Source organism: Crocuta crocuta, unplaced genomic scaffold (genome assembly GCF_008692635.1).
Source record: "Crocuta crocuta isolate KB4526 unplaced genomic scaffold, BGI_CrCroc_1.0 scaffold172, whole genome shotgun sequence".
NCBI classification, from domain to species: Eukaryota; Metazoa; Chordata; class Mammalia; order Carnivora; family Hyaenidae; genus Crocuta; species Crocuta crocuta.
Window position 1 is genome coordinate 8,664,334 of NW_027528872.1, and position 12,261 is coordinate 8,676,594.

General features: G+C 36.3%; 1 protein-coding gene and 1 long non-coding RNA gene across 2 annotated transcripts in view; one reads left to right on the top strand and one right to left on the bottom strand.

The window, feature by feature from the left end:
* LOC144225333 (uncharacterized) overlaps positions 1-11,801 on the bottom strand; it is a 22,327-nt gene extending 10,526 nt beyond the window's left edge. Inside the window, exon 1 of the long non-coding RNA XR_013333274.1 lies at positions 11,724-11,801. This is a non-coding gene — a long non-coding RNA (uncharacterized LOC144225333). The remainder of the gene's footprint in view (positions 1-11,723) is intronic.
* Positions 6,259-7,212, top strand: LOC144225332 (olfactory receptor 8B12-like). The gene has a single exon (XM_077756493.1). The coding sequence runs from the start codon at positions 6,277-6,279 to the stop codon at positions 7,210-7,212; it is 936 nt and encodes a 311-aa protein (XP_077612619.1). The 5' UTR covers positions 6,259-6,276.
* Positions 11,802-12,261: the final 460 nt, after the last annotated feature.

Genomic DNA, 12,261 nt, shown 5'->3' on the forward strand with positions numbered 1-12,261 from the left:
GCTTACAACTCAATAATGAGACAAAGTACTTTACTAGAAAAATGGAAAAAGAAGTGAACAAGCACTGCATTAGGGAAACCCAAGTTGAAATCAAATGAGATGTAACCACACACCTATTAGAAGTTTGAAATTACAAAAATTGACAGCACTAAGTAGCAGCAAGAATTTGGACAAAGTGGACCTCTCATGATGACAGGAATGTTTTGAAAGCAATTTTTCAGCTTCTTACAACCGATACAATCTAATAATCTTACTCCTACTTCCAATATATTACTCAAGAGAAATGAAAGCATATGTCTATATTAGAAATTGAATGTTAATGTTCAGAGTAGTTTTATTTATCATAGCCAAAAACTGGAATTAGTTCAGGTATCCATTAAGAAATGAATAGATAAACAAGTTGTGTTATCCATCCAATAGAATAAAGCTTGTCAATAAAAAGGGAGGGACTTCTGGTACAGCAACACCATGATGAATCTCAAACTCATTCTTCTAAGTTAAAGGAGTAGACATAAAAGACGTCATAGTTCATGATTACATTTACATAGAATTATAGAATAATCAAAAATATAATGATAGAGAGCAGATTCATGGTTGTATGGGCCCAGAAATGGGGTGAAGAATTTGACTTCAAAGAGGTGGGAGAGAAATTTTTGGAGTGATAGAAACATTCTGTATCTTGATTGTGCTGTTTATGCAACTGTATGTATTTGTTAAAATTCATTGAACTGTACACTTAAAATGGGTGAATTTTATTATGTAGAACCAATAATAAAATATTAAAATAGATATGGCACAACTTACAGGTGATGAATTCTCTCAAAAGTATGAAAAATGCTCAAAGAGATAGAAAAGAAGAGGGTAACTCCAACATCTCAATAATAATTATTCTAGAAAGAAAGAACAAAATAATGGTGGGAAGAAAATTATCAATAAAGAATATAAGAAAAATTTCCCAGAACTAGATGCTTTGTATTGCTAGACTGAAGGAATACTCTGAAAGAAAATAGATTTACTAAGACATATTATTGTGAAATTTAAGAACACTGTGGATGAAGATCCTAGGAGCTTTCAGAGAGAGAGATGTTGGGGAGGTGGGTGAGAGGCAGGGGAAAAGACAATCACATAATATATAAGGGGACAGAAATGAGAATGTGACTGGACTTCTCACTGACAATACTGGGATCTAGGAAAGAGGGGATCCAACACAGGAAAGCAGCAAAGGGAATTCCAGTCTGATGGCCATGCATTGAGTCTAAAAAGCAATCACTCCAGATATATACAGAGGGTGGAAGTTTCAAGGAGAAAAAAGAAATTGACAGATTGTCCCACATGTTTGAATATTTAGAAATTAATATTGATGGGTGTTTGATAGATACTCTGTAGCACATGAAAATATGAAGGAAAGATACATGGCATAGGGGAATTATTATCAATTCCAGGAAATTTTCCAGATGGTAAAAATAGGAAACATAATTAGAATATGGTATTTGGCTGGTTATTTGTATACTGATAGTTATTTGTATAGTTCTATAGTTATCAATACATTAAGTATTGAGAGTGAAAAAGTATAACTGTTTGAAATGATAGGGAAAAAATTGGAGTGGGAGACTGTTAGAGAACTAAACCCACATATATTTTAATTAGAAATAATGAATTCAACAAATATTGATAACTATTTTGAGTTAGACCCCATTATATACTGACACATGAATAAACATCTAAAAAAGGGGAGTCCCTTCATTATGAAAGGGTTTGAATCTTTAGCAATAATACCCTTCCTATCTGGGATTTGCTGTCTATATCCATTCACAGCTACAATGTGGCACGGAAGAATCAGGAAGCATCTAATGGAATGTCTGGGTTCCACACATGGTCTTTTCTGCCCCTATGAGTAAAGGCAGTCCCCCCCTCCCCTGCCTTGCTGATTAGGATCAATTATTTTTGCCAGGATGGTGAATCCAGTTCTTGTCTACTCCAGTTGCAGGCATGGGGAGTCCTAAGTGCCCTGGTGGCTGCCATAACTTAGGGTTTAGTGGGACCCTTGTTGTTGCTGCTGGCATTTCATCATCTAGATTAAAATCTAGCTCCTTATGCTCCCTACTCTTCATTTCTGCCATCTTACTCATGGTCATATGAACTCAAAATTTTAGTTATATTTGATATGTACTTTGTTTTCTTTCCTTCTCTCCCAAACCACAGATAGTAAATCCTGTTCTTCCATGATCTTATCTCCATTTTTACTTTACTGTCTCCATTGCTTGTGAAATCTTGACAGATCTTCCTATTTTTCATCTCTCCCAGTTTTAGCTAATCCTGTATACCAGAGCAGTCTAAATTATCTTTATCATGCCACGGTATAGATTTGGATGACTGATGATGATGATGATGATCATGATAGCAACATTTTTTATGCCTTCTAGGGTCCTAAGTAATGCAAATGGCACCATTTATGATTATTATCCCCATTTTAAGATAAGTAATTTGAAGCTCAGAGGAGGTTAAACCAAGTTTAACTAAGAGGTTACCAAGGCTACACAGCTAGTAAGGAGCAGAGTTAGGAATCGTAGAGGTTGGTTTGATTCCACATACAATGTCATATTTAACTGGAATAGATTTCTTGGTGAAAGAAGCTGCTTTTAATAATTTTTCTGGGACAATAAACATAAACTAGGATCAACCCAAATGAACAAGACTTAGGATACCCCATTAATATCACCCCTCTACTTCCTCTCCAATAAAGGAATTAGAAGATGTCTGTTTGGGGGACAAAAAAAGATGTGTTAATTTTTGTACTTGTTGAGTTCAGGGTGGCATACTGTAACATTTTAATAGAGAAATTGTATACACACGACAGGGAATTAACAGAAAGGCGAGGACTAAGGAGCAAACCATACAGATGATGTTGTTGGAGTTGTGGATGAGCTCACAAACGTTTAAGGAAGAGGAGGCTCAGAGAGTTAGTGAGCACTGAAAAATTTGAAATGAGGGGAATAACATGATAGACAGGAGATGCCTCGACTAGACTATAAATCCCTTTAAACATGAACCATTTCTTTTAAATCTTTCTTTTAACCTAGTATTTTAATATGTCAAACACACATATTAAAAACTAATTCAACATGAAGTATAATATAGATCATATGACTTCTGATAGACGAATTTAATTTTATGCCCATACTGAGCGCTTAACTAAAGTCACATCAAATGAAGACTTTTCAGCTGTCATCTCTTCTCTCTGGACAAGCTCTCTGACTTTTCTGGTTGGAATTGTAGTTTATTCTTACAGGTCTCTTGTGTGGAGTGAAGGTTACTGACCTGACACCACTCTGGTGCTGCCTGAAGGACTACCAGAGATATGAGGATTAATGCATGCTCATGAGGTATATATACAAAGATGCTGTATTATACATATTTTCCATATTAGTATGTTATAATCCATGTCTCACATATATTTTAGCATTAGCAATAAATAGAACAAGAAATCCATTATACAGAGATTCAAATTTTGGGAAAGATAGTTCTGCAACAAAAGTAATTTAATCAAGAATATTTATTTCTCTGTTTCTTTCTGCTTGTATTGGAGCAAGTCAATAGCGAAAATGACTTTATAGAAGCCCTAGTTCACTTGAAATAAAATCTAGATGCATATGAAATGAAATTCCCATGGAAACCACCCCTGATGTGACAAAAATCTCAGAATTTTCCCCGGTGTTGCATCATGCATAAAAGAACCCTCTAGAGTTTCTAGAGGAAAGTGAACATTTAATGAACCCCTAAGGTCTTCTTTGCCCTTGGGCCTTAAGAAGAGTTTGCTTGTAGTGCTTATTTTAATTTTTTTATAATGAGTTGCTTTTTCTATTTCTTAAATACATGTAGTGGAATTGAGAACAGGGATTGGGATTCGTTAGAGTTGCTCCAGGCCATGGAAAATTCTCAGCATCAACAGAGAGATGAGGCACTGTCCCTACTGAGTCTCAGCTGAGGGCAAGCAAGTTCTCACTCAGGTGTATGCGCACACTCGCAAACATACACAGGTGTGTGTGTAGCAGTTTTAGTTGGACTTGCCTGAGGAAAATGGACTTCTGCCTTTGTGTTTTCATTTCATAACTTCTCCAAGAGGACTTTGGCCCTTAACTCTGGGCAAAAATAAACTCATCTGCTGTCGCTTGAATTTACACAAATAGAGATTTATTTTTTCGATAGAGAATTTGCCATAGTTAATGTATAAAAGCCCTTAGAAAAGGGGCTAGAGTGCAAGCTGTCATATGAAATTTTATTATTCTTGATATCAGTCTCAGTGAATAACCTACACTCTGTGATTTGTGATTGTCTAAACCCTCAGCAAGGACTCTTGCTCCCCTACCCTGTTACTACCATCCCAATTTTCTCCATCAGATCCAGTATTTGGGGTTAACATACTGAAGTGCAGGACAAAAATGTGATGACTTGGAAAGGTGCTGCATTAAGCTGTGAATGTCCAGCGTTTTATTAGAGTAACTGATCTGACCAAACAAATGCTTTTCAAATCTCTTTCAAAGTTACTGCTTGAATGTCAGATTATTTTATTTAAAACTGAAATCTGCAATGCTTGCCTTTTCTAGCCCTGCCCCTTGCATTCTTTTTGCTCATATAACTTCATGTCACAGGTTTTACCTCTTTCTTTCATGTATTTTCTGTCTTTTCCCACTTGAAAACAAGCTCTGTGAGGGCAGGAATCTTTTTTTTTTTCTTTTTTTTTGCACTGAAGAAATCACCAGAACTTATAAAAGTTTCACGGACAGGGTAGATGTTCAATTGGTATGTGTTAAAGGAATGCCATCCTTGTTCAAAGTCTTTCATCAACTTCCCATTATCTGACATACTGGCTATAGAGTCTGTTCTCTGCATTTAGGTCTTGATAGAAGTTGTTATTAGATATCTGATCAGTATTTGTCTTTAATAATGAAGCTTAAGATGGATGATCAAGTAATGGAGAAAATTCAGCACAAGTTTCTTTATTTTTAAACTTGGAGAAAATGAAAATAATTCTTGGTATATATTGGATGTGAATGAAATAATGAATATCATTCTCGAAAGTATGATTCCCCTAATTTTACCTTTCTTGGTTTTAGCACTTTCTACATTTCTTTCAAGTTATGTAAATGCTTGTTTTTATCCATAAAGGTGCTCATGAGATCCTTGTAAGTAAAAATGCTGCTTCAGAGATCTCATTGTCACTTAGAGGGAGGTAGCATGCTTAGTGATTAAGACTAAGAAGTTTAGAATTGGACAGATTAGGGTTTGACTCAAGATTCTGGAACCTAGTAGTGTGTGTGCCTTTCACTTTAGAAGAAGGATTAATAGTTCTAATCTATAAGGCTGTTGTGAGGAATAAAAAGGTAATATTATTTGTGCATTGCTTTAGACACTTGGTTTTAGTATAAGGGTGCTATCTCTACACAGTGCTTGGTACACAGTAAGTGCTCAATACAAGGAGGCAACCCCATAAGGCTTTGCTCTTAATCTTAAAAAGACATAACCAGAATGAAAGGACAGGTCACTGGAAGCCACACCAAGCATTATCAAGAGCATAAACAGTAATTTCTTCTTCCTTAGGGAAGGGGGTCTCTGGAGCAGAGATCCTGGGGGAGGCTCTGTAACTACGTCATGGAAATCTCTAGTCCAAAATAAAACTCTTTAGTCTCCTGTTATCCATGAGCATTAGGAAAGGATGCTGTCTCATCCCAGAAATTTGGACAAGAGACTTAGCACAAAGCCACAATCAAAGATCAAGTTCTTCAGCTCAACAAGATAAAGTAGAGGTTCTGATCCTCAAACTAGAGAAGCAGAAGCAGAGGGTCTGAGCTCTGAGTTGTCACTTGCTTTTCATGGGGGCCAGTTGAGTCTCCATGAAAGACATGGGTGACAGCCACTGGATAACAGCATTATGACTCCAAGCAGGGGAGGGTGAGTGCCTGCCTGACCTGGTCTGTCCTCTAGCAAAGTAGGTAAAAGCTCAGATCCCAGGAGCCAGACCACCTGAGTTCACCTCCTGCTATAACTTCATAGCATCCGGACTTGGGCAAGTCACTTAGGTCCAGTGTCCTCATCTGTGAAATGAGAATAATCATAATGCCACACAGCACTTAGAACAGTGCTTATCCCATAGTTAGTACTCAGGAAATGTTCCCATTTTTTTCTTCTCCGTGTCAGCCCCTTAAATTCCATGCTGTGTGGCTTCTCTCTGTCTCAGTGACTCTTTTCTTTTTCCCTTACAGACCCCCCTAGAGGAGAATGGCTGCAGATAATGCCTCCTCTGTGACAGAGTTTATCCTCGCAGGCTTAACAGATGAGTCAGAACTCCAGATTCCCCTCTTCTTCCTGTTTCTAGGTTTCTACATGGTCACTGTGGTGGGGAACCTGGGCCTGATAACCTTGATTGGGCTGAATTCTCACCTTCATATTCCCATGTACTTTTTCCTCTTCAACTTGTCCTTCATAGATGTTAGTTACTCCACTACTCTGACCCCTAAAATGCTAATGGGTTTTGTTGCAAAGAGAAACATCATTTCCTATGCAGGGTGTATGACTCAGTTTTTTTTCTTCTGTTTCTTTGTCTTCTCTGAATCCTACATCTTGTCAGCGATGGCATATGACCGCTATGTCGCCATCTGTAAACCCCTGCTATACACAGTTACCATGTCTCCTCAGGTGTGTTCACTCCTTTTGTTGGGTGTTTATGGGATGGGAGTGTTTGGGGCTGTGTCCCATATGGGAAACATAATGTTTATAACCTTTTGTGCTGACAACTTTGTCAATCACTATATGTGTGATATCATTCCCCTCCTTGAGCTCTCCTGCAACAGCTCTTACATAAATTTGCTGGTGGTCTTCATTGTTGTGACCATTGGCATTGGGGTACCCATTGTGACCATTTTTATCTCCTATGGTTTCATTCTTTCTAGTATTCTCCACATTAGTTCTACTGAGGGCAGATCCAAAGCGTTCAGTACCTGCAGTTCCCATATAATTGTGGTGTCTCTTTTCTTCGGGTCAGGAGCTTTTATGTACCTCAAACCACCTTCTATTTTACCCCTTGACCAGGGGAAAGTGTCCTCTATATTCTATACTGCTGTGGTGCCCATGTTCAACCCATTAATCTATAGCCTGAGGAATAAGGATGTCAAAGTTGCCCTGAAAAAAACCTTAGGCAGAAAATTCTTCTCTTGAAAATGATTGAGAAAGGAGCTCCAAAGCTTTGTTTGCCGGAGTGTTTCTTTTTCTTTTCAACAAGGGAAACAAATGCCAGTGCTTGTTCTCCTATACTTAGAGGGAAATTTGTAACTGTTTCTGAGGTATAATTATTTTGTCTACTCCTTAGTCTATTCTAATCATTATTTGTTTTATGAAAATAGTTTCCACAGTCATAGAGTGATACTCTTGAATAAGCTTAAGAAATAATTTAATCTAGCACTTTATGTGTTGCATTACACACTGGGGACTCATAATGGCCACACATGTACCTCTTGCAGACTCTAGGCCCTTGAATTCTAATCTACTTTGCTCTTCTGTCCTTTAGTGATGCTATCTTAATTCACCTTTTTCTGGCTGATTTTATATCAAAAGATTTTATTTTTCTCATTGCATTTAAAAATGCATTTTGTGTTAGAACTACTTATAGTGATGTCATGCAACTTTTCAAGAGTTAATCTTTGGAACATTATTTTTTGCAACAATGAAGTGAAAAATGTGGTGATTTGATTTTGCAAAATGCTAAGTTTTAAGGTGCTTTGGTGGGAACTAAATTTCCATATAGAATTAAGGATGCTATCCATTGAGGTGGAGTGCAGAGCTGTAAGGGTATCGGCTAAGTCATTAGACCTTCTAATGGAGAGTTATACAGATTTAAGGGAGTTAAAAATGTTGGATACAGCTTCACTCATTATTTACAGATTAATAAGGTAGACATACTTCATGTCTGAATGAGGTAACTGAGTAATAGATAGTTTTGGTCAGGATTGGGTCATTAGAGTAGTACCAACCAAGGTAGTTGCCATTCTATTTTAAGACCTTGCAAATAGCTGTGAATTTTTAATGGCATAAGGGTAAGGCAAAGAGATGGTGGTGTCAGGACAGGTCATATATTCACAGTATTAGGTAAATAGAGGCAAAGCTTCTACATAAAGAAGCTTCTGATGACATAAAGATTCAGAAGAACAATTTTTTTTGCCCTGAATACATTATTAGTGGTAACAGCACTTTTAGAAGGAATGGCATGTGAACTGTTTCCAAGATACCTTAACTTACTAACTTTTTTTTTTAATTTTTTTTTTAATGTTTTATTTATTTCTAGGAGAGAGAGAGAGAGAGAGAGACAGCGTGAGCAGGGGAGGGTCAGAGAGAGAGGGAGTCACAGACTCTGAAACAGGCTCCAGGCTCTGAGCTGGCAGTCAGCACAGAGCCCGATGCGGGGCTCGAACCCACCAACCGCGAGATCATGACCTAAGCGAAAGTCGGACGCTCAACCGACTAAGCCACCCAGGCGCCCCCTTAACTTACTAACTTTTATTAGGAAAGTTCTCTTCTATTGGAAAAAGGAAAATTAGGATAAATGTTTAGTTTTGTCCTTTGGAATGGTTCTGTTCGAGGATGTAAGAAAAGAAACAAAAGGGAAGGAAAGGACTGTGCTTTAGTAATATTATAGAAGGAAAGATCATTGAATTGAGTACACTTATGAGTTGAGGGTGTCGTAAGGTTGATGAAAAATAGTACAATATTGGTAAATAAAAAAAATAATCCCATGCCCTTTTAAGTTGAAGTATAGATTACGTACATCAAAGTGTACAAATCTTATGTGTCAATGATATTTTTTCACATATATGAGGCTATGTAACCACCACCTAGATCAAGAGATAGATTTGCATCATTTCAGAATATTTCTCCCTGCCCCTTCCCAGTAAATATTACTCCCAAATTCTTTTTCTGGAAATAGCTACTACTCTTACTTTTATCATTACAGATTCATTTTGCTCAGTCTTGAGCTTCATATAAATATTAAATATTGCATTTACTTGTTTTATGTCTGCCTTCTTTCTTTCAATATAAAGTGTAGTGTGAGTTTCACCCATAACATTATATGTATACATATTCTGTTCTTGGTTATTGATATTTAGTATTCCATTATATGAATATAGAACAATTTATTTATCAACTACCCCCTTAATGGACATTTGCCTTGTTTTCAGTTTCTTCATATTATTATTAATAAAGATACTATGAAACTTCTTGAGCATATAGTTTCTTTGAAATATAGTCATTTCTCTTGGGTCTGTATCTAGATATGGATTTACTGGGTCACAGAATAGATATACTTCTAGGCTTCTTAAATATTACCAAGTTGTCTTCTAAAGGTTTAAATTGATTTGCACTCCCAACATTTTCCAGGTAAGGATGTTCTTCATCCTTCTGAACATTCATTATTTTCAATCCTTTTCATTTTAACTATTCTTTTGGATGAGTAGTGTGATAGCACTTTAGTCTTTTTCTTACATTTCCCTAATCAGTAATAATGTTGATTTGCAGGCTATCTATTCATAATCTAGGCACTAGCTATTTGGATATCACCCTTTGTGAAGTGCCTGTTCAAGTGAACTGCCAGTTCAAGTCTTTTGCTCACTCAAAAATAGTGTCTTAAGTCTTTTTCTTATTAATTTGAGTCTTAAGAAAGCATATTATGGATAGGAGTACCTTTTCAGCCACATACACTGCAGTTATTTTTGCTCTGTATGTGGTTTGCCCATTCAGATGGTCAGTCTTAATGATGTCTTTTTGGTAATAGATATTTTAATTTTAATGAAGCTCAATCTCTCAACTTTCTCCTTTACTATTAGGGCTGTATCCTATTTAATATTTACCTATTACAAAGTTATTAATATATGCTCATGTTTTCATTTGAAAGCTTTATTGTTTTTCCTTTAATCTTTAGTTTTTGATCAATTTTAAATTAGTTACCATGTATGGTAGGAAATAGAAATTTTATTTTATTTCTTCAAGAAGATATTCAATTGCTTTAGAATAATTTAAAGAAAAGGCCATATTTTTTCTTTAAATTATATTGGCTGTATTTATATGGCTCTATTTGAAGACCTATGATAATATTCTTACTTGACTAGTTAGGCAGAAGGTGGTTTGGAGCCAAAGTTCTATATTCTGCCAGCAGAATGCTGAATAGAAATGGTAAGAACAAACATTCTTGACTTGCTTTGAGTGGATGCTATGGTTATTCTAGGAATTTGGTATCTTTTGTGCTGTTTTAAATGGGTTTTAAATTTTTTTGTGAGTGTGGTAATTTTATTTATTTATTTATTTATTTATTTATTTATTTATAGCACACGTGAGCAGGCAAGGGGGAGAGAGAGAGGGAGAGGGAGAATCCCAAGTAGTCCTGGTGCTGTCGAGCCCAACTCATGAAACGTGAGATCATGACTTGAGCCAAAATGGAGAGTCAGATGCTTAACCAACTGAGCCATCCAGGTTCCCCTAATTTTAATTTTCAGTTGTTTATTACTAATATATAGGAATACATCTTATCTGTGTATGGAGTTGGTCCTTGGACTACATGGGTTTGAATTGCGTGGGCCCATTATACATGGAGGTTTTACAGTACAGTATTGTAAATGTATTTTCTCTTCCTTATGATTTTCTTAATAATATTTTCTTTCCTCTAGCTTACTTTATTATAAGAATATGGTATATAAGACATATAACATACAAAATATGACTTAATTGATTGTTTATGCTATCAGTAAGGCTTCCAGTAGTAGGCTTAAGTGGTTAAGTTTTTGGGAAGTCAAAAGTTATACATGGGTTTTATTTATTTTATTTGTTACTTTTAAAAAATGTTTATTTATTATTTTTGAGAGAGAGTGCAAGTGGTGTAAGGGCAGAGAAAGAGGGGGACAGAGGATCCAAAGCAGGCTCCAGGCTAACAGCAGCCAGCCTGATGTGGGGTTCAAACTCACGAACCACAAGATCATGACCTGAGTTGGATGCTCAACTGACTAGCACCCGTGTGCCCCTATACATGGATTTTAAACCATGTGGAGAATTGATGCCCCAACCCCTGTTTTGTTCAAGGGTCAAATGCATTGATTTTGTATTCAGCCATCTCCTTATTCTGTTTTATTAAATATTTTAATGATTAACAAAAAGGAAAGAGGAAACCTTTTTTTTGTATTTCTATATATATAATCATGTCACCTACAAATAAAGACTAGTTTGATTCTTCCTTAATGATCATTCGTTTTCCTCATTACACTAAGACCTCCAACACAACGATGAATAGAGGTGAGAATAATGGACATCTCATCCTTGTGTCTGATCATTGGGTAAAAGCATTGAGGCTTTCCCTACTGAATATGGTGTTTGCTGAAGTTTTATTTACTTATTTATTTATTTTTATAGAAAACATGATCAGATTAAGAGTGGGTGATTAACTTCAGTTAGAAACTATTGTGTTTTTTTTCTAGAAAATACATATATGTGATAAAAAATTAAATAGCACAAAAAGTTATACAGTAAAAATAAGGCTTTCTTTCACTTCAATTCTCCCATGCCTATGTTCATCCCCTAGATGTAACTATTCCCAGAAATAGAAAAAGGCATGTAAAAGCATACCTCTGTATCTATTTCTATTTATTTATTTATTTATTTATTTATTTATTTCTATATCTAGGGTCTACCTTTTTTGTTTTAAGATTCTGTAGAAGAGCATTTAAAGATGTATCTTCTAGGGGCGCCTGGGTGGCTCAGTCGGTCTAAGTGTAGGACTTCAGCTCAGATCATGATCTCACAGTTTGTGGGTTCAAGCCCCGCATCGGGCTTTGTGATGACAGCTAGCTCAGAGCCTGGAGCCTGTTTCGGATTCTATATCTGCCTCTCTCTCTGACTCTCCCCTGCTCTCTCTCTCTCTCTCTCTGAGAAATAAATACAACATTAAAAAAAATTAAAGATGTATCTTCTAGTAGAGATGGGGGATAAAGAGTAAACAGAGGACATGCTGGGCAGGAAGAGAAATCAAGACATGTGAACAGGTGTGAGTAGGAAAGAAGAGGATTGAGAAGAAAACACAGAAAACCCATGGTAGCTTCAGCTCTGGTAACATTTTGGTTTCTCCCCATTTTCTGTCCCCATGATGGGCATTATTTAATAAAAGACCTAAATCTTTTGTTTGCTTATTACTGTGTTGGGGCAGCAGCACCAAATGTTTAAGGTACCCAA